This window comes from Tympanuchus pallidicinctus, unplaced genomic scaffold, assembly GCF_026119805.1.
Source record: "Tympanuchus pallidicinctus isolate F22 unplaced genomic scaffold, pur_lepc_1.0 scaffold22, whole genome shotgun sequence".
In the NCBI taxonomy this organism is placed as follows: Eukaryota; Metazoa; Chordata; class Aves; order Galliformes; family Phasianidae; genus Tympanuchus; species Tympanuchus pallidicinctus.
In genome coordinates this window covers 33,354,203-33,375,631 of record NW_026294739.1, presented here as the reverse complement: position 1 = coordinate 33,375,631, position 21,429 = coordinate 33,354,203, and the positions used below count along the sequence as shown (strand labels likewise).

At 36.6% G+C, this 21,429-nt stretch overlaps 1 protein-coding gene across 5 annotated transcripts; it reads left to right on the top strand.

Annotated features, from left to right (window-relative positions):
• The first annotated feature begins 1,122 nt into the window (after positions 1-1,122).
• ZNF507 (zinc finger protein 507) lies at positions 1,123-18,396 on the top strand. 5 transcript variants are annotated; one of them, XM_052686579.1, is made up of 8 exons: positions 1,123-1,178; positions 1,993-2,064; positions 4,476-6,586; positions 7,822-7,927; positions 11,994-12,108; positions 14,461-14,565; positions 16,961-17,095; positions 17,229-18,396. In XM_052686579.1, exons 3-8 carry the CDS (start codon positions 4,481-4,483, stop codon positions 17,590-17,592), a joined length of 2,931 nt encoding a protein of 976 aa, XP_052542539.1. In that variant the 5' UTR covers positions 1,123-1,178; positions 1,993-2,064; positions 4,476-4,480; the 3' UTR covers positions 17,593-18,396. The 5 variants fall into 5 exon arrangements, with proteins under 5 accessions (XP_052542539.1, XP_052542538.1, XP_052542540.1 ...); XM_052686578.1 differs by having other exon boundaries at positions 1,993-2,077; XM_052686580.1 differs by having other exon boundaries at positions 1,993-2,139.
• The last annotated feature ends 3,033 nt before the right edge of the window (positions 18,397-21,429 follow it).

Sequence of the window (21,429 nt, the reverse complement as noted above, 5' to 3'; positions counted from 1 at the left end):
TTGTTGTTTTTCCCCCCTCCCCTAAAATTAATTATCTTTAGATTCCACATTTAGGACTCCACAGCCTAGAGCCCAGCTGGGCCTGCACTCAACACCAATTTCTATGTGGTTCCCTTAGCCCAACTGTCTTTGTGCTGTAAGCTTTTAAGCAGGTGTTTAAACTCCAAATCATTCACTGCATTTATTGGAGAAAAAAAAAAAAAAAAAAAGACTACATAAGCAAAAGATGTCCAAAGAGCCATTATTTCAGCATATCACTGGTTGGGCAGAAGGAGACTAGATTCCTTTGCGTCTCTGTGAGGAGATCCGTACTACCGGATTGGGACTGGGTTAAAGTCAGAGACTACGGGATAGGCCAAAGGTGTTCTAAAGCTTAATGCAATTAAACAGAGCTTTGATAGTTGTCATAAGAATCAAAACATAGTAACAAAATAGGGAATTAATACTCACTGAAATCAGGGCAAACTCTTGAACAAGACCCAATTTCCCAATACTACAAATACATCTCCTACCCCTACAAAACAGCCATCATTAACAAAACTCCAGTCTGTGGAAGGAAGTAAACTTGCAAAGAAATTCCTCTAATTTCACAAGATCCCACCAAAGCTGAACTGCGTCCACATCAACACACATCAAGTCCCTTTCTGGAAACAAATGTTAGATTTCACTTGTCATCACTTAGCCCTGAGCCACTGCTGAAACTCATTCTTCATATGAAACACTTCAGAATCACAGCGTGTAACATCTCTGGTGCACAGCTTGCCAGGCTGACCCTGACATGCAGTGTATGTTTTTAACTCATATTCCTGCTGACTTAAATTGAAACACCCCCTCCTCCATTCCATTAGGTTATGTGTGATATCACTTGCATTTATTTATCATTTTAGACACAAAAAAAAATCTGTAGACTTTTACGTAGTGGCTTCTGCGGCGATCAGCCACGCTGTACTGCCGTAAATAACGAGATATTGCCATCGCGCCGATGGCGGACACCAGCCCTGGACTCCGGGGCCCGGCGCCACCCGGCGAGGCCCATCCCCATGGCAACGGCAGAGAGGCGGCGGCACGGCAGCAGTACCCCCCGCCCGCCCCCCCCAAACCCCCGATCACCTGATCCGCGCCCGCCGGTCACGTGATACGGTCTCCATCGTCGCCATCTTGAAGCGGTGTCCAAGGGGGTGAGGAATTTTTTTTTTCTCTGTTTCAAATAAAAATTAACCCCAAGCCGCCCCTCGGTGCCGCAGCCGCGAGCGGGGAGCGGCCCGGCGGAGGCCGGCGGGGGGGCAGGTAGGGCGCGAAAAGCGGTCGCGCCAGGCAGGCCCCGGGGCGGTGCTCAGGAGTGGAGCCCATGTGCGGAGCGCGGGAGGCGGCAGCTCCCGACAAGCCTCCCCTGCCGGCTCGGTACAGTCCGGCCGCCTCTCGCCCGCCGCCTTAGGGCCGCGCCGTCGGCACCTGCGCTATAAAGCGGGGAGCGCGCCGGGGATTGGCGGTGGCGCCGTGGGCAGCCACGGGGCAGAGGGCGGCGTGGGGCGGGAAGGGGCATCCTGCAAAGGGATGGGGGAAATCTGCAGCCGGCCGGCCGGCCGGCCTTGAGCCGCAGCCCCCGCGCTGCCCCAGGGAGGCCGGCCCAGCGCAGCTCCACTGGCAGCAGTTTCCCTGCCCCGCGGGTGCAGTCTCGGCGAGAGGCGGCCGGGCCCACAGGTGGGCTGATGCGTGCTGGGATCAGCCATCCCTGTGCTCTCCTGCTGTCCCTCTGTGTAACATAGCAGCAGAGTGCAATATGCATACCCTAAACGAAGAACTAGTTAACTTCATCAGTATCCATATATGCCATACACAGCTGATAATATACAAGCTGATAATATACAAACATCCAAAGTTCAAACAGCTGGAAGCATTCGCTGTTTTCTGGTTTTAGCAGTATTGTGTGGCAACATGTAACTTCTGCGGTCTTTCAGCAGTCTTGCCTCTTAATTTCTATTCTGTTTTCAGGTGAAACAAGTAGGGCCAATATTTGCTTGTTCAGAATTATTACTTCGAGGGAATGTTCCAAATACGAACAGTGTGAGTCTGCAGGGTGAGTCTGAGTTTCCCAACAGTTATTGAACTTTTCAATCATAAAGAACTCGAGTCCAAACAGTAAGCTGAGTGGCAAATAAAAATAACTTCTCAGTTAGTTCTGCACAGAATTTTTTTGTAGACCAATATCATGGATGCTTTTCAAAAAAATGATAGTGGCCTTAAGGCTGACAAATTTATAAGACTGGAAACATAAGCAGCACTCTGCTTATTTACAGTTTGTTGGTACAATTTTAGTAATTTCATTACTAATGTTATTTAGTAATTTTACTTATCTTATTAAATTTCAGTAGAAAGCATCCATAGGTGTTGATCCTGCACATATTATCTGTGCGTAAAGTCAGCACCCAACAGCTCTTCCAAAGCCCCATGAATAATAAATTTGAGTTATTCTGGATTAGTTTCTTGGAAGATTTATCTTCACTTTAAATAAATTCGTAAATGCAGATTCTATTTAAGTACAGAAATACGGTAGCAACCTGCTTTTTATTAGTAGAAGTATTTAACTCCTATTGTGGGAATAATTACAGGTTGTTTCATATAGTTCATTTCTTGATGGATTCAGAAGTTCTGTGTTTGTTTCCCCTGTATTAGGGGAAGCAGTATATTATGCTCACTGTCCAAAAGATGAGGAACAAAAGTATCACATAACCATAGTCCATATCTTCTCTAATACTGTTTTTTAAATAAAAATCTGATCATAATGAGAAAGGCATGTCTCAAGGTAACTCGACTTGAATACAAGAAAATCCTTTTTTTGTTGTATTAGATTAAAACAGAAATTGTATGTTCTTGTGTTGAATAGTAAGGTTAGATTTATTTTAAAATCAAAACACTTGTGCTGCTTTCCTGTACAATAAAGGAATTTATTGCAGTTTTTATTTAAGTTCCTTTGAATGTGAATTCTTTTTCTTATACAGTAACAGAAAGATGTTTCATTCATACCCACAGTGTTGCCTCCGCAAATAAGTCTGCAAATCTTCTGTTTGCACCGAGCAATCTCATAACTCTTCCAGCATTATAACGAAAGTTTCCACAACATTGTTGCATCTCCTGTAATGTGAAAATACAAATGCATTATTTACATTAGTAAAAACAGCTTTCTGACACACACAGTGCTGCCTTTGGTAACAGATCCCTGCTGCAGCTGCCTCTGGCACGTCTCTGGGGCAGACTCTTTATGCTGCATATGGGCAAAGGAAGGCTTTTAGTCCCATTTATTTGCCAGAGTAAACAATGTTCTCTAGAAATCACTTATCAATTTTAAATTCCAACTAAATACTAGATCAAGAAGTAGAAAAGAGAGGATTTAATAGGTCTTTAGGCCAGTTGTAGAAGTTCTAATTTGGCCTGTGTGTCTTTCTCGTAAAAATAGAAAAAAAAATCATCATGAAAGAATGGGGGATAAAGTTCCAAGGATAGCTGGTAAAAGAAACAACTGGCATTCTTTATGCTCTTATATTTTATACATAGTATATAAAGTATAAATTGTGTATTAAATATTTATATGTATAGCAAAAGTTGTATCAATTATTTTCAGACATTTCTTCAGAAGTAAACTCCACTGGAAGACTTTCTGTCCAGCAGAGCCATCCCTACCCTGCAGTTTTGACCACATCACAAAGTATCTTTTCATGTAAATTTTTACATGTTGGCTTCTAACTTAACCTCCATCACTACCACATTAACTGCCTGTAGTTCATAGTTAGATATGTTTGAAGGAAATGTAAGTGGAAATAGCTACTGCCTTTAGCTTTCCCTCAAAACAGAAAAATAAAATCCTAACTTTAGTACAAACTGATTTTCCCTACAATTAAGGAATTGTAGGAAAAGCCACAATTGCTTTTCTAGAAAATAACATTTATAGTAAGTATAATTTGAAGTTGAATGGCCTTTAATATAGTCAGGGTGAAATGACTAATGTAATACCAGAATTAACCATAATAGAAATACCAGAATTACTCATTTACCTATTCAGGAGACATAAGTGTATCAGATGAGAATGTTAGGAATACATTTCCATATCATATCATATAGCTTAAAAATACAAATCTACCACTTCCTGTTGATTAGTCTATTTTAGTATCCAGTGTAAGAAAAATACAATAACTCTAACAATGATAATGAGTTTATGCTGGAAAAATATTTGTCTTGCTGTTATACAACTTGAAGAAACACAGAGGCTGTTTTGGAAATACTCTGTGCAACTGTTTTGAATAACATCTATATTATCTACTTAATGTTCTCAAAATATTTGGCTATTTTTATCACTTTTCTAGAAGTTTTTATAAAGTCAGTGGGTTCTATCTAATACATTTAGTAAAGAAATTTAAATAGTACTGGATTGTATTTTTATTATTGTGAATAATTTTTAATATTTAATATTTTTCTCCCAGGTATTATGGAAGAAGGAAGTAGTGTTGCAGTATTGATGCCAAATATTGGAGAACAGGAGGCTGTACTGATTTCTGAAACAGTCATTGGCCCAACATTGCAAAACAGTGAAGATCAGAGAAAATGTAAAACTGATCCATTAATCCATGTTATCCAGAAGCTAAGCAAAATAGTCGAAAGTGAGAAATCACAAAGATGCCTTTTAATAGGGAAAAAACGTTCCCATTCTGACGCTTCTGCACAGTCCTTTGATACAGATCTTTGTGAAATCCCAGCTAAAGCAATTGAGCTATCTGTTATTGCTACTAAAAAGACTGAAGACTTAAAAGCTGACTATTTTGTAACTGAATGTCTTCCACAAAGCAAAAAGAAGGTGACGTGCTACCAGTGCAGTCTATGTAAATTTCTATCACCTTCTCTCTTAACGCTGCAAGAACATATAAAACAACATGGGCAGAAAAACGAAGTGATACTGATGTGCTCAGAATGCCATTTTACTTCTAAAAACCAAGAAGAACTTGAATCTCACTTCCAAAATCACCATGAGAATGAAGGTAAAAATAGCATCCAGACAAACGTGCAGCAGTGTGTAAATGCGTCAAGTTCGTTTTTGCAAGGGACAGTGGAAGGAAATGCCAAATCAGGGGCTGGAAATACAGAATGTAAAGATACCACTCAGTCTAGTCACATATCTGAAATGGGGAGGAGGAAATGGTATACTTATGAGCAGTACGGCATGTACCGATGTTTGATTTGTCGGTACACCTGTGGTCAGCAACGAATGTTGAAAACACACGCTTGGAAACATGCAGGTGAAGTTAATTGTTCCTATCCTATCTTTGAGGAAGAAAATGAAACTGCCAACTTGTCAGAGACAGCTGTAACTCATACACCTCATAGCATGGATACAGTTGTTCTTTCTTTGGAAAACAATGAACTAGATATCCATAGTGAACCTACTCTTCAGCTTCAGATTTGCAATTCTGAGCGACTGTCGTGCAAATCACCAGTAGGAACAAATGTAAAAGAGGATGAGATGATAAATCAGTCTGTAGTGCATTCTCCTACCACAGAGGAGACTGTTTCAGATACAGAACAGGATAATTTGATAACTGATAGCCTACTTTCATCAGCACAGAAAATCATTAATTGTAGCCCAAATAAAGAGGGTCACGTGAATGTAATAGTCGAGCGTTTGCCAGGTGCTGAAGAAAGTGTCTTACAAAAGTCTTACTTGATGAACACTGACATTGAAACAGAAAAAAAATTAATCTCGGAGGAATCCCATGTTACCTCTGAAGAGCCCAATGGAGTTTATCATTCAGGTGAAATCCAAGAAGTAATAATAGGATGGAATAATACTGAAAAAAAAGACAATGAATTAAGCTCTATAAAAAATGTAACAACTGATGAAAATGCACCTCCTGTACGAAGAAGGACAAATTCAGAGTCCTTACGACTACACTCACTAGCTGCAGAAGCTCTTGTTACGATGCCTATCAGAGCTGCAGAGCTAACAAAGTCTAGCTTGAGGACTTTGACTGGGGAAGACTCTGTGGATGCAGATACAGGGCAGGGAGAGGCTGATGGTCCAGGCGTGGCTCGTTCTAGAGTGGTATCCTCACTTAAGAATCCATCAGAGGAGTTTTCTGGCTTAAACCAAAGTGAATGTGCAATAGTTGAGATACAGAAAGAAAGGCCAGAGTTATCAGAAGCACCAATTAAAATGGGCATCAGTATGTCTCTACTCACTGTCATTGAAAAACTGAAGGAGAGGACAGATCAAAATGCTTCTGATGATGACATTTTGAAAGAATTACAAGACAACGCACAATGCCAAAATGCAAACGATGCAAATATTCCAGGAAGTAACCTAGTAGAATATATACCTAATGTAGACCGACCCTACCGCTGTCGCCTCTGCCACTACAGCAGTGGTAATAAGGGCTACATAAAGCAACATTTGAGAGTCCATCGTCAGAGGCAGCCCTATCAGTGTCCTATCTGTGAACACATTGCTGACAATAGTAAGGATTTAGAGAGCCACATGATCAACCACTGCAAAACAAGAATGTATCAGTGCAAGCAATGTGAAGAATCTTTTCATTATAAGGTAAAGTTATTTCCTGAGTTTGTCTATAATAGCTAAATAACCTGTTTTCCTGCTTTTTTATAACTGTTGATCCTGCTTTATATCTACATTCATTCTGACATCCTGGCTTCATTTTCATTACAATTGGAGATTATTGCCAGCAGTACTTTCCAGATACACCATTCAGCTATAATTACTTTGCCTTACCCACTGAAATAAACTATCTTCATGTAAGTTATTTTCATGAGAACTGTCTAATGGACATCTTAATATTCTGTTGTTCTGCTAACGTGTACCAGCTAAAGAAGTGGAAGCTTCAGAGAACTTAATAGCTGAAACTTTGAGAGAGTGCTCAAACATTCAGACAAGTTGGAAGTGTGAGCAAAAGTAACAGTAACTGGTGATAATGAGAGAAACTGTGAAACAAATTATTTTCTTTCTTCCTATGTTGTTGTTTGGGGCTTGATGTTCTGTAGAACTGAGATCTGAAATACAACATGCCAGAACAAAGTACTGTATTATGTCAGTGTTAAGCATTAGTGCTGGTGTGTGTGTTCCTATACAGTCAGTTCAGTAATTAGGAACATAGAATCAATGGCAACAGAATATAATCTTAAAACTGAAACTATTGTAGGCAATGATAGTGCAAATTTTCCCCTATTTCCTGTTGTCTAGTCCTAATTTGAAAAAAAAAAAAAAAGTAGAGATATGGTAGAAAAAGGCTGCTCCTCCTTCTCCCCAGGCAAGTAGAAACAGTAACACATTCTTAAGTCAATAGGCAATAAGAAAATTGAGCCTATTTTCATAAAAGCCATCCTCTAGCCTCTAATCTCATATTGCTTTTGGAGTATAATAATTCTGGAGGAATAACTGTTTGACCCTTCTATATGAGAATGGAGGAAGAAGGACAGAAGGGAAAAGAAAAAGCTTGAAAGAAAAAAGGTCAACACGTTGTGGTATATCTGCGTATGAAATGAATATTGATATTTTTCTAGGGAACAGATTTTATAAAAAAGTAACACGAATCACATAGTCATCTCAGTTACTGTCACCAATTCTTTATGTTATTGACTGATGTGTGTTGGTCTTATTTCTAGTAAAACTAACTGAGGGACAATCTGCGTATATATTAACGTACATATTATTATAACAGTTGTCATTAAATCTTGAGTAACAATGTGCAAATCACTGCGGTGTCTGAAGTAACCAGTGAATGTTTGTAGTGTATATTTAAACATGGGAAATTGTGTTTTCAGAGCCAACTGCGAAGTCATGAGAGAGAGCAACATGGTCTTCCAGATATCTATTCAACATCCACGTCTAACAAACTAATAGTTTCCAGTGAAGTAGATGAAAGAGAAGGTACTGCTTATATTGTCACTTGAAATTATAAAAAGTTGTCTGGAAAATTGTTTGCTGTTCTTGTAGGCTTACTGTTTTTAAGATCCCTTTTGGGACAAAATGTTTTCATGTCTATTCCTAACCTAAATGCATCTAGATGTGCAAACTTACCATAAATTTTCCATTTTGAGATCTCCTACAGACATTTGTTTATAGGTGGATTTTTTGCATGTGTGATCAGATCCCATATTTCTTCTTTTTGCAAAAACAATTAAAATACTTAACAGATAACTGGTATGGAATGTTACTCTATTTTAAGAAAAAAAAAAAAATTTCTTTCTTGAACAGCTACAGTATTTGTCAAATAGCCTGAAGTAAACAGAGCAGCCTTTTTTTAAACTCACTGTGTGATAACATAGTTTGATATCAGCATATATATACAACGCTGTTCACGCTGTGATTAGAAATTTCTCTTTAAATTATGAAATGTCCAAAGTTTATTTTAGTTCTAGAGAAGCAGATGTAAGACATTTGAAAAATTATCTGTAGTCGTTACCAGGGTAACAATAGGGCATTTTCTGGATGTTTGAATAACTATGTAATTTAATCATGTTTTTTTTCTGAAGAAAATCCAAACACACTTGATGTGTAAAGATAGTGAGAGAGGGGGAAAAACACCCAATATTTGAAGTCTAGGGAAGATGTTTTAAAATCATTGAGTATCCTGAGATCTTAAAATCATTTGAGTATCTAGGACGACCAATATTTAATATTATATTTTCAGTGCATTCTCTCCTCTGGTGAGTTGAATTCCTGAAAATATTTACAACACTTCTTTAGGCAACACTGTAATTTTTAGTGCTTGGCAATTTTAGAGCACTGTGGGAAAACACCAGTAATTATATCACCTCTCAACAACTGTGAGCCAAAATATTTCACATTTTGTGTACATAGCTCTTGTCTGTCCCACCTATGGTCTCTATTCAGAGAACAAAATGCGTACTGCAATAGTACATAGATTGCAGTCGGAAACTCTGGATTCTATTCTCACCTTGCTGACATTAGCACAAACACTTGAAAAAAAAGGAACTAACCAGCATGAGTCAAGTTGGATGGCTTGAACAACTAACAATTGTCCAAAACAATATGGTACGCATCAGAATAAAGTGAGATGCGTAACTGTTGACTTGCATTCTGTTAGCTCACGCTGCGTCTTTTTTCTGGCTTTCAGTGTACAAGTTAGAAAATGAAGATGGCTAGCTGCTTTTGAAGATACTACATTTTATAAAGGTGTTGTTGTTAGATTTTATATCCTGACTTTGTAACTTAACTTCCATGAAAGAGAAGCCTCTGTTCATGAAAACGTCCTGCTTTTAATTGCGTTAGAGATTTTTAAAATACTTATTTTTGCTCATTATTGTCTTATAAAAGTGCTACATCCAAGCACTTTAATTGATTGTTTACCCCACTTGAAATTTAGTAATGTGATTTGAATGAAAACAGTTCTGCTTTTAAAGTTGTATTAACTCATACTTTGGAATGCCTAAATTATTTCAGAACCGATTTATAATCAAATTGCAACACCATTGCAGTACAGCAGTCTCTTGTCAAACAGATGTCATCCCTATAAAGCAACACAAAACAAAGAAGTTTATAGCATAGCAGCTGTTTATGTGAAAGATGCCTGAGCTGGAACAGTTTCATTTCTTGTTTATGAAATAGCTAGTCCTAAAAATCTCTTTATTCATCATGGTTGTACAATAAATTAAAAGGGAGCATGGTGACACTGGATATGATTGGATTGTAAATGTCTAATAATGAAGGAATAGGGTAATAAGCAGAATTACAGGAACACCTGTTACTGTAGCAACAATAAAGACCTGTGGTTTCCATGCTCACTTTCAAGAGACCTGAATTCCTCAACCCAGAAAGCAAGAAAGCCCCTACAACCTCAAGAAATAAGGCATCAGAGGAGGCAGGGGACAGCACTGCTGCTTCATTTCAGCTAGAGATTGTGTGGTGTATTATAATTTATGGGCATTTTGTTGGAGGGATAAAACTAAAGTACTGATTGATGTAAATAATTGCTCCTAAGTACGTGCTACTGCGTGGTTAGCCTCTTATAACTATGCACTAGATAATATGTTTGCATAACACTTTAAAAATCTCATTAGATACTATTTGCTTTAAGCTTACTAACCAATAAAATATAAAATTCATAACAGAAAGTACATTTAGAAGCTGTTTTTCTAAAGATTCAGCATTAAAGATGGAAAATCCATTCAAGTGGAGCATGCAGTAGCCCAACCTTCATAAAACTCCTGCTCTACAGTAGATCTGCAGTCCAGTGTCTTTGTGTTCATCAGAGCTCTGCATAAATGAAAGAGTAACTGCAGTCTCCAGGGGTAAAATTAAGAATGTTTTGATAATTTGCATTAAATATTTTTTAAACAGCAGTGATTTTTTTAAAGCTGTATGAGAGTGCAGTAGAAAAAATATATCTATATTTTGCTTTAAGAACATTAATGTTGAATTGCGAAGAGTGCACGCTAAGTATTATTTCCATATTGTTTTGTCTTTTTTAAATGCCAGGTGAGTGAGCAATTTGACATGTTGAATTTGAAGTAAAAAGTATTTTTATTTATCTTTGTACATGCAGGATTATTAAATTTTGTTTCAAACTATTTGTGCATTCTGATTGCTGTTTTATTTTACATGACATACTATGGAATTCTTCAGAATAACTCTCTAATCTACATTCCCTACATAATGATTTCAAATGTTGAACCAAAAATGCTAATTTTTTAGTAACTCTTCACAATACAAAGTGATGGTTTGTGCTGGAGCTGTTTTTCGTAGGAGCATGAAGAGTTATGGAAGTTCTTCCAAGATATGAGCTTTACTTTGTCTCCCATGCATTACACAATGAACCGTATATTTATTTTGGTCCTGGGATGTACTTTAAAGTACTCATCAGAGAAATTCTCCAGAAATCTGTATCAATTCCTTCAAAGCTTCTGTACATAACTTACATTAATGGCTTAACTGTTCACTCAGCTAATAGGAATTTGTATAAAGATGAATTGAACTTGAACAACTTACCTGCAACTGGAAAAGCAGAACTCTAAAACTTAGGTTACTGAACAGGTTAGATGCAGAAAGGAAGCCCTTAGATGTTAATTTGATACTTATTTTGACAGTAGTGCTGATTTAAACAGCTCCAATCTGTTGTTCCTTTGTATTTCTGCTATTTTCTCATTTGAAGAGTGTGGGAAGGCTGCACGATTGGCTGGAGTGGGAAGAAGACCCATATAAAAATACCATCCTTCCTCCTAAATGTTAATATTTCAGCTGAGATAAGTTACATTGTTCAGTGAGGGAGCAGGAATAGGACTGGTAAAGTCTACAAAGTCATGTCCCAGAAATATTCAAACTGTGCACTTGTGGGCACACATTTTCCTGTCTTAAATTAGTCATTAGCCTTTGTCTCTGCAACCATTAATTTTTCAAGAGTCTCTTTCATTGTGGAAGAAAAAAATTGTATTGCAATTGCTTTTCAGTAATTTGGAGAAGTTCCAAATTATTTTTTAATACATCTGGTCAATATCTTTTTTTTTTTTTTTAAGTCATCTCAGATCCTTCTAAAAGTGGATGATAAAAAGAGTCTGAGTGCTTCACGAGACCTTTTTCTTGTCTTGCCTGTATTTGCCAGTTAGAAACCTATCCTTTATCATCACCAATCTTTTTTTCTTCATTTGAGTCATTCTCTCACATTTTTTCAACTTTTGCTGTAACCCAGGATTTTCAGCCCAGTGGAGGAAGAACAGAAGTGTTCATACGGAGGAAGAATGTGCCTTCCTTAAACTTTAATAATTCCAGTAGATGGTAGGGCAAATGCTGAACAGCACGGTCAACAAAATACACCTTTATTTTCTCTACATCCATTGCCAGTTTGCTCCAGTGAAGTATTACCTTTAAAGTTAATTCACGTTTCATAATTTTCAGCTGTGCTAAAATTATCATCTGAGAACTTCGTATAATGCTGGATGCAAATCTTTAAAATTTTATATTTTTTTTTTTTATGTAGGAAGTAAGTCTTCAGTTCAGAAACTGTATAGATGTGATGTATGTGACTACACCAGCACAACTTACGTTGGCGTACGAAATCACAGACGAATTCATAACTCTGATAAGCCATACAGGTAAGAGTCTCAGTTATTGCTAAACAATACTAGGCTCGTAGACTGCTTATTTTAACTAAATAGATAACTGTACTGCTTATAGAATTTCAAAGATATTGTTAAAGAAAGTCGATGCAATAATTTTCCTGCAGCTTTGAAGGAGCCACACTTATGTTTGACTGAAACTAGGTAACTAAGGTAATTAAGATTTGCTGTAATTTCCAGGACATTATGTGAACAGCTTGTTTTCAGTTTGAAGCATCTAGATGTGCAAAGGGAAGCAAATACTTTATAATATTGAACTTTGGCCACTAGTAATAATATATATTTAACAAACACCTTTAACACTTTATTTTGGATTTGCCTTCTTGCAAAATGTTCTCCATTGCCATTAAGGCAAACAGCAAGATACACGTTTCTTTTTGAAGGGGGTAGGAGTCAAGGTGTGTTCATAATGTATTGGCTTATTCAGTTTGGAAGAGTTCTGCCTGTTGTCCTGTTCTCAGCCCCCTTACCTTTTTTACAGGTTTCAAACAGTATCAGTGCATTTAGGATCAGATACAGCTTCTCTGTAAAGGATGTTACATGGATATATGTAGAAATCTTGATATCCAAAATTGGCTGTAATACTGTATAGTTCAGTTCCTCAGCAGAAAAAATATACTGCATAAATTCTTGCAATTTAAATCTGCTTATTTGCTGTGGATCTCTGTCCCTCTCTAGTGGCTAGAAGATAGATGTGAGTTAATACAATTCTTAGCTTTTTAGCACAAATTCTGGAAACTCATCTTAACACCTGAAAACACTGAGCTCAGACAGGGCCTCTCTTTTTTGGCTAAATTATAAAACAAAGGACATTTTATTTTGATTTGTGAGTTATAATGATATCCAATAACACTGGCCAAAAATTGCAAGATATTTGCTCAGATAACAAGTTGGAATACAAACAGATTTTTCTTTTTCTCAGAATCTTCCTTATTGCATTATTGGTTACTTGGTGGGGTTGGAACAACAGATCTGTAGTGTCTTACTAACTTCTGAGTTAGACTGAGCTAGCCTGTTTGATCAAGGAACCACTGAAATTTTTCCACTGGTGATATAGACTGCTGTATAGTACATTTAAGCCTACTGATACAGCTTGCTTTTCTTATTATTTTTGCACAAGCCCTTTAGATGCATTTGCAGACCTGATGGGATACTGAAGCCACAGCCTAAAAACTGTAAAGATGCACTAGTCATGATATTTCTCATTTTAAAACATGTATTCCTTAAGCCTTTCATAATGCCAGATAGCAATCTAACTACATTGCAGCTATTTTTATGCCCACACAAATACTTTATTACTTATTTAACAAAAATTGCTGGAAATTAAACTGTCTATATAGCCTCTAATGATGTGTTTTGGAGATTTGATACCTCCTGGATTCTAATACTGCAAAATTAAATCCTTTCGATAATAAAGTGAGTAATTTCAAGCTAAATGTCCTGCAGTCTCAATCTTTTTCACCCTGTAAACCAAATTTAATAATGACTGGACGTTTTACCATTTGAAAATAGAAACAACTGAAATCCTGATAAATATGCAGAATTTTAGCTAATCCTGATGACTTCCATTAGACCTATTTTAATGTTATATATAGGAAGCCTATGTAGCAATGTATTGACATTTATGCATAGCTAAGTACTTTGTGAAGGACTCTGGGATCCAAATGCAGGGATCCTGATCCAGATCAGAACTGTTTTATGTATTATTTTTGTGAATAGATCCCATGACAACAGTCAAAAAATAAAATCTGAGTGTGATGAGACACACTTTGTCTTAGGGCACTTTTTTTCTAAATGCGTTGATCTAGTCCATGACTTTTACTTCAGTTATAACGCTCTGAAACTTAGATGTTTTATTACTTCATAGGAGTTTAGCTTTAATACTGTCGTGAGAAGTGTCTGTTATTGCACAAAGTAGAACACATGTTCTTAAGGGACAATCCTGACTTCTGAGTGCACTGTCTCCCTATAGTTTTTATGGTCACATTCTGCTTTTGCATAACATAGCCAAGCAACCTACATCATGTTTGCTTCAAGAGCATCCATTACAGATCATACTGCTTGTCAACTTCAGAAAAGGCCCACAAGGTGGACGTGAGGACAGAACATGATCTGTACGCATAGTGATTCTAGCTCTAAGTTGGAGACTATTGGGGATTGCAAGAGGTTCTCATGGTCCAAAAATTAAAAGTTGTATGTCATCACTTAGACTTCTGTAAATGTTGTTAGCCTTTAATTGCAGTCTTTCCAGTTACCTTTGCTTTCTCATAGATTTTGTTGCTGGAATAGTGCTAGCAGTTAATTGTCAGATTGTTGTTGTCTCTTTAGATGTCGAGTATGCGACTTCGCCACCACAAATATGAATAGCTTGAAATGCCATATGAGGCGTCACCCCCAGGAGCATCAGGCAGTGCAGCTAATGGAACAGTACAAGTATGTAACAGTTTGGATTTAGCACAAAACTGTAATAGTAGTGATTTTGTAATTAAGATACAAGGCAGAGTTCAGATTATATTCTTTTCCCTCCTACCTGCGTTCCTTGTTCCAGTGACTTTTTTTTTTTTGAAAGAAGGAAGGAAAGAGATTTGGTGGAGGACATTGCTCTTTCTTTCCAAAATGGCATAGTTGCACATAAACTGCTTATTGCAGGAGGCTTCTTGACTGTGTTACCTACGAAAGCACGCTCAGAATTGTCTGGGAGAATGCATGTGCCAAAACCACTTCTAACAACTATAAATTGTTACATTCCAGTGCCCATGAATGTTTTCTGGCTTTGTTTAATATCCTACTCTAGGCACAACCAGAGTCCAGATTTGAATCACACTGCCCTAAATAAAAGTAATACGAGTGGTTATTATGTTAGCCATAATATCATTTCATTTAATATACATCATATTCTAGATAATGATCCTGAAGTGTAGAGCATCAGACTAAAAGTTGTTGAGTTTCTGCCTTTGATGATGTATGCTAAAGCAGTCGACAGCATTTAGCCCATGCTCTCAGCAAGGTAAATCTGGTAGTAAATTAGCTATTTAAATTAATGCACTTTTAAAAAAAGACTAATTAAAAGGGGTTAAAAACACTGAACTGTTGCTTCATTCACCATGTATCAACCTATGAAGCCCAGTTATACAAGTTGTGCAGAAAAAATTACATAACATAACGTAATAAAACACCAGCAGAATACATATGCATATAGAATTGATTCAACGTTATTTTTTTAAGTTTGTGTTTTGCAAAATCTCATTTTGGCCTAATGTTATCCATAAGTGAACAGTGAGGTCTTTCTTTTATCTTACTTTTAATGGTGGAGTTGTATTGAAAAAGGGTTATCAGAAATACTGAAATTTTAGATCTGAGGGTGAAGTTGTCTGTTTTTGAAAGCATCTGTTTTATTAACAAGGCTTCAAATTAGAAGGAAAAGGTAAAAACGGTGTGTTCTAAATCAAGTAATAGAGACAAGTTGTGCTAGAAGGACATGCCTGTTGTTCCGCAGCAGGACAGAATTCTCTTCCTACATAAAGGCAGCAATGCAGTGATGTCCTCTAGTACCGTCCCTCTCCTTCACACCGAAAGAACCAGTTTATCATCTCAGAAACACTTGCAAAAAATGCTTCCTCTGTTGTATGTTCATGTATGGAAAAAGTCCTGTGGGATTTATTAGGTTTTTTGTGTAAGTATGCAATACATATCGCTACACAAATATTATTTACTTTTCAAGGTTTTTCAGCTGTTCTGCACAGGAGGAGGAAACATTTTTTGTTCTGTCCTGAATCCTGTTATATATTTATCTGATTGCCATTAATAGTCTGAATTTGCAGCTGCTTTTAGAAAGAGAGATTGGGTTATTAGAAAAAATAAAGACGTACAGAATTATTACCTGCATTAAGCATTCGTAGTTCTGTTTAATTTACTGAAGTGTATGTTGAAATCTTGCTCCTATACTAAGTAATTGGAATTGTATACATAAAGTCCTTGCATCCTAAAAGTGTAAATTAAATTTAAGAGGACCAAAAAAATACAGCTAGAATTTGAAAAGTATTTCTCAAACTGGTGTTCCTCAAAAGATAAATACAGTTTAATAACTAGGATTTTTTAGGATGTTATTTTTTCTAAATTTTATGTATAAAAGTCAAACTGAGTTGAAGAACAAGACAGCATACCTTATAGGACGTTGTTTTATAGGGAGATAGAAAATTTGTGGTACCCTGACCTGATGGACCACTTTATGGACAAAATGTCATGTGTACGAGTTTCAGCCTGCAAATAGATTCCAGAACCTGACTGGATGCTGCCCTGGGAACCTGCTCTAGCTTATCCTGCTTGAACAGCTGGATGGAGCTGGATATTCTCAAGGGGTGCCTTCCAACTTCTGCAATTCTGTGATCCTCAAATAAACTAATACATGCTGCACCAAGAAAGGTTTCATCAATTCTGTTTAAATTAGCAATGCTAATTATCACAGTTTCTGCTTGGTTCAAAACAATGGCAGAGAAAGCTTACTATCTGCCTGCCAGCTGCCATACAGACATACTCCATGTTTCTGCAATCATTGGAACTATTTCATTTTTGTAGTATTCAAATAGATTCAACAGGCCAAATAGCTAAGATTTCAGTTAAATTGTTTAAGAAGTCTAAAAAGCCCGTCTTAAATTCTCAGACTCTATAAATTACATTGTAAAATGTAATTTTGCAAACTTATTTCTCCTAGTTATGAGAATTGATGTGTATCTTGCTGCTTCCTCACCCTTTTGGGAGAAAAAAAAATGAATTACTATTATAGTAAAGCTTAACTTTTAAATGCATCTTTTCTCCTTCTTTTCCTTAGGTGTTCTCTCTGTGGATATGTGTGTAGCCATCCTCCTTCCCTGAAGTCCCACATGTGGAAACATGCAAGTGACCAAAATTATAACTACGAACAAGTCAACAAGGCTATTAATGATGCAATTTCACAAAGCAGCAGGTATGTCAAGTCTGCTTTCAAATCTATTATCCAGACCTCTCAAATGATCCAATTCTGATCCAAAGTAAAATTCCCATCAAAAAGCAACTGCTGTACATTTTGATAGTTGTTTTGGTTTCTATTATTTTTTCAGGTTTCAAGGACAGCTTCCTGACAAAACCTTATTAGAAGGCACAGAAGAAAGTACAGTATCTATTCTAGGAAGTTCAGACAGCCTGGTGTCTTTTACAGAGTCTATTAACCAGACTAATAATGAAATTTCAGGTTCTGATGAAAATGAAAAGCCTAATTTGATGAATACATCATGCAGTTTAGAAAAGAACTCCACTCTACCCCATCTTGGCACAGAATACTGTGTTCTTCTCTTCTGCTGCTGCATTTGTGGTTTTGAGTCTACCAACAAAGAAAATCTGCTGGGTCACATGAAAGAACATGAGGGTGAAATAATAAATATTATCCTAAATAAGGACCACAGCACAAATCAGAACACAATCTAGGTAAAGCAGTAAGTGGAGGATAGGGTTTCCTAGAGTGAATATTTACTTTCTTTGCTAATTTTGCCTGAGAAACTAAAGAGAAGAATTGCAAAACTTGATGATTTCCCATCTTAAGTCCTTGTTTCACTAAGAATATAAAATTTTAACCAGGGATTGATGAATCACTTTAGAGATAAATACTGAGAGCAGGGAAGAGAATAATCCACGTTAACCTGTTATTTCTCTACATGGTGCCAAGAATGCAGGATTGTTGCTTTTTTTCCTTTCGTTGACAGGTACTAGTCAGTAATAATGCATTAGTACAGCGTGTTAAAACCCAAAGGTATGAAAGCTTTATATCATCTGAAAAGCTTTGGAGTTTTCCAAATATTTAGGCAAATAACTTTTTTTACTCTCTTTTTTGAAACTGGCATCACACCAGATACAAATTCACAATATGATCTCATCTAACTCAGCCTGGATTCCGGAAGGTAGAGAGGGGAGGTGGGTGAGGACATGTGTGTGCTTGCACATACGCCTAGGCATTTCATCTTCCCAATCTATTTTTAAGGCTTTACAAACTCCAAGCTGTGTTTCAAAAAAGAGTGGTATCCTGTCTGTTGATTTAGAGCGCCAGGAGCTGAGTAGCCTAGAAGCATTTTGCTAGTAACTGTTTCTCCAGTGGGATCCTAATAGAATATATCTTTTTAATTGATTGTGTGTGAAAGATTCTTTATAATAATGACCTGCTGTATGTTAAGGGCTTTATTAACACATTCAGCAGAACTATTTAAAAAAAAACAACAACATAGAAACAAACAAAAAGCAACACTGAGCATCTCATATATCACTTGTAACTTGCAGTGATTACTTTGCAGTACATGAGCACTGTTTTCTAATGAGATCAAGGTGTTAACAATAATCGCTATGAAGAGATTTTTAAACCTATGTAGATCCCAAGGATGTAGATGAGCATGAGCTGGGATTTTGAGTGATGCCTACATGCTTTGGAGTTCTTTCAAAATCCCCCTGGCTGCCTAAATTGCCCATTTGTGTGGTGGAGTTGTCACTATAGAAATAGTTCATAGAAAGATAATCTTCCTACAGAAAGTTATATTTCAAAAAATAAAACATGGCAAACTATTTTAAGCAAAATAATAAAAAACAGTCAGCTGTAGAAGAAATTTTGCTAGTTCATAAATATGAATTTATAAAGAGAATTCAGGATTACTTTGTTTTCTAAGGAACACATGGAAGTCTCTCCCTTTTTTTCCCCTGCTAACAGCAGTCTGCAGTAGAAGATGTTAATCTATATGTCAGTTGGGATCAGGCTAATTGCCAGGCAACTTTTTGAGGTTATGTATAAAGTTGGCTATCTAAATTGTTTGGGATATGCATTTCAACTGAATGAAATAGTAGCACTTCTGAATAAGCCCTTTCATAACATGATTTAAACTTTTGTGTGGCTATTTATTTCTGCTTTTAAAGAATGGCAGTAGCACAGAAGCATGCCTAGTTCCTGACATGGGAATGCAGTTGCCTGATTTTTTTATTAGCTTGTTACTTAAAAATGACCTGCTCTTAGAAAAATAGCTTTTTATTTCCCATTTATGCATTTCTGCTAGCAGAAAATAAGCTACAACAGTAAATCCAAGAAGGTGCCGTTTGTACATATGTATGTACATAGCATACAGTCTGCTCTGCACTGCTGACTGAAAGTGGCAAAGAGGAGAAGAAAAAAACAAGTTTGGTTGCAACTTTACAATACAGCATGAAATCTAAATGCTAGAGCAAAAGGCACGAAGATTCCAGCTACATTTTGTGGGTTTTGTTTGTGATTTCCTTAGCTTGTTCTTTGGATTAAATATATATTACTTTGTTTATAAATTACCGGAAAGTATATATTTTACTTTAAAATTGGTCATGATATAACATCAAAGCATTTTATAAGGCATTTGAGATACTTTAAATACAAATGTGAAGCAAGTACTATTTTATGTTAAAAGTTATATTTCAGATTTCTACAAGAGGATTTTACATTGAAAAACACGATTTATTCACATCATGTCAGAATGAATTAGAGATAGTTAAAGTCTACCAGTCAGTGTGCGCAGAAACCATAGTTTGCCACATTCTTATTTTTGCATAAAGGGATGGTTATATAAGGTTGCTCTGCTAGTGAGAGAGAAAAGGTGAAAAACTTGTATTCACAGACTAAGAAGAGAAGCAAGTAACTTCGAAGTTAACAGTTTAGGTCTATGTTCAGGCCACACTTGCAGCAGTAGGTATAATCACCAAGACTTCTTGTAATGGGAGTAGGAACCAAAACATATCTATTTACAATTGCTCTTTGCAATCTTGTTGCTTTTTTTCTGCTAAACCATGGGTTACTGCGCAATAGTATCAAGCTAGTTGCCTCTAAAAACTGCTGTCGATCTACCAGTTGCCAACAGATTATTTTTTCCTGGAAACACAAAAGCATTTTTAACTCTCCTGTTGCTTGCTGTTAGTTACCCTCTCACAATTCCTATGGCCTTTATCAGAAGTTCTGCATGTGAAGTAATTATAGGCTTAGTTTCTGAAAGCAAAGTATTTCTCAGGTTATCTGCTTTAGAAAGCATATGGTTGGCTTGGCTGCATGTTATATGAGGGTTTTTCAAGCACATTTCCAAGTCACTAACACTGCAGTCTTCCCCTTCCTTTAAGCTTTTAAAATATTTTTTGGATCTTTTGTCACAGCACTGTCAGCTTTCCTCTTCCTGTTTGTTTTAATGAGGTCTGTGACTTACAGCTTTGATTTTAAATGCCTGTACTTCTACTAATGAGAAAACTTCATTCATACTAGGCTATAATGATAAATAGGTGCGTATTTCATCTTTCAGATTTATGCTTGACCTGGAGAAATGGGATTCAGTCAGAGTTATTGTATTTTCCTCTTTCAGAAGCACTTATTTAATCATTTTTTAAAATGTACAGTTGGTGCTCAAAGTAACATTTGTTAAGATATATTTAATAGAAATTTACATTTGCATTTGATATTCATGGACATGGGTACATGTATTTTTTTAAGAAAAGGTATCGTAACACTATGGCACTGCTTTTATAGCCAAAGTATAAAAAAAAAATTACAAAACTGACATGTAAAGACTGCAGTTAATGCTGATGCTGTATCTTATTAAATAGGATGACTTCTGTTTTATGAAATTATCCAGCACATTAAGCTGCATGCCTTAAGCTCTCTCTAGGATTGTGTTCCTGATAGATGACTGTTTGGAACTATGAAGCAAAGTCTGTAGTACTACTTTAACTACCTTCTGAAATACTGTACAATGTTAGAATAATTTATTTTGCTTTACAGGAGTTTGTCACGTATTGACTTTAATATTGTATTTTGGTAATAAACTTTTTTTGTTAAACGCTTTAGTCACTTTTATTAGATCTGCATGAAATACTGTTGTATTGAAAAATGATCACTGCACCAATGTTTAGAGAGGTGGGAATGGGTTTAATCAAAAAGTATTTGAAATACTTTTATTACCATTTCACACTATTGAGTCAAGATAGTAGAGTTAATATGTTGAAAGAGTTAATAGTACTGATGGTAGAGTTAATACTGTTAACAAGTTTTGTGAAGGTAACAGAGGTGATGAAACATGAGTCGACTGAAACAAGTCACAATGTGAGGGAGCCTGCATGCAGTTATGGAGCGACACTGAAGGACAGAACTGTGCAATCAGATTTCACAATGCAGCTAGTGGGAATCTTGTCCCCAGCTTAAATGGAGTGAAAGCCTTATACTGTGTTTTTTTCAGGCAGGTGATGGATTTGTGCTTATCCATCATGTAAGCTAAGTTTTGC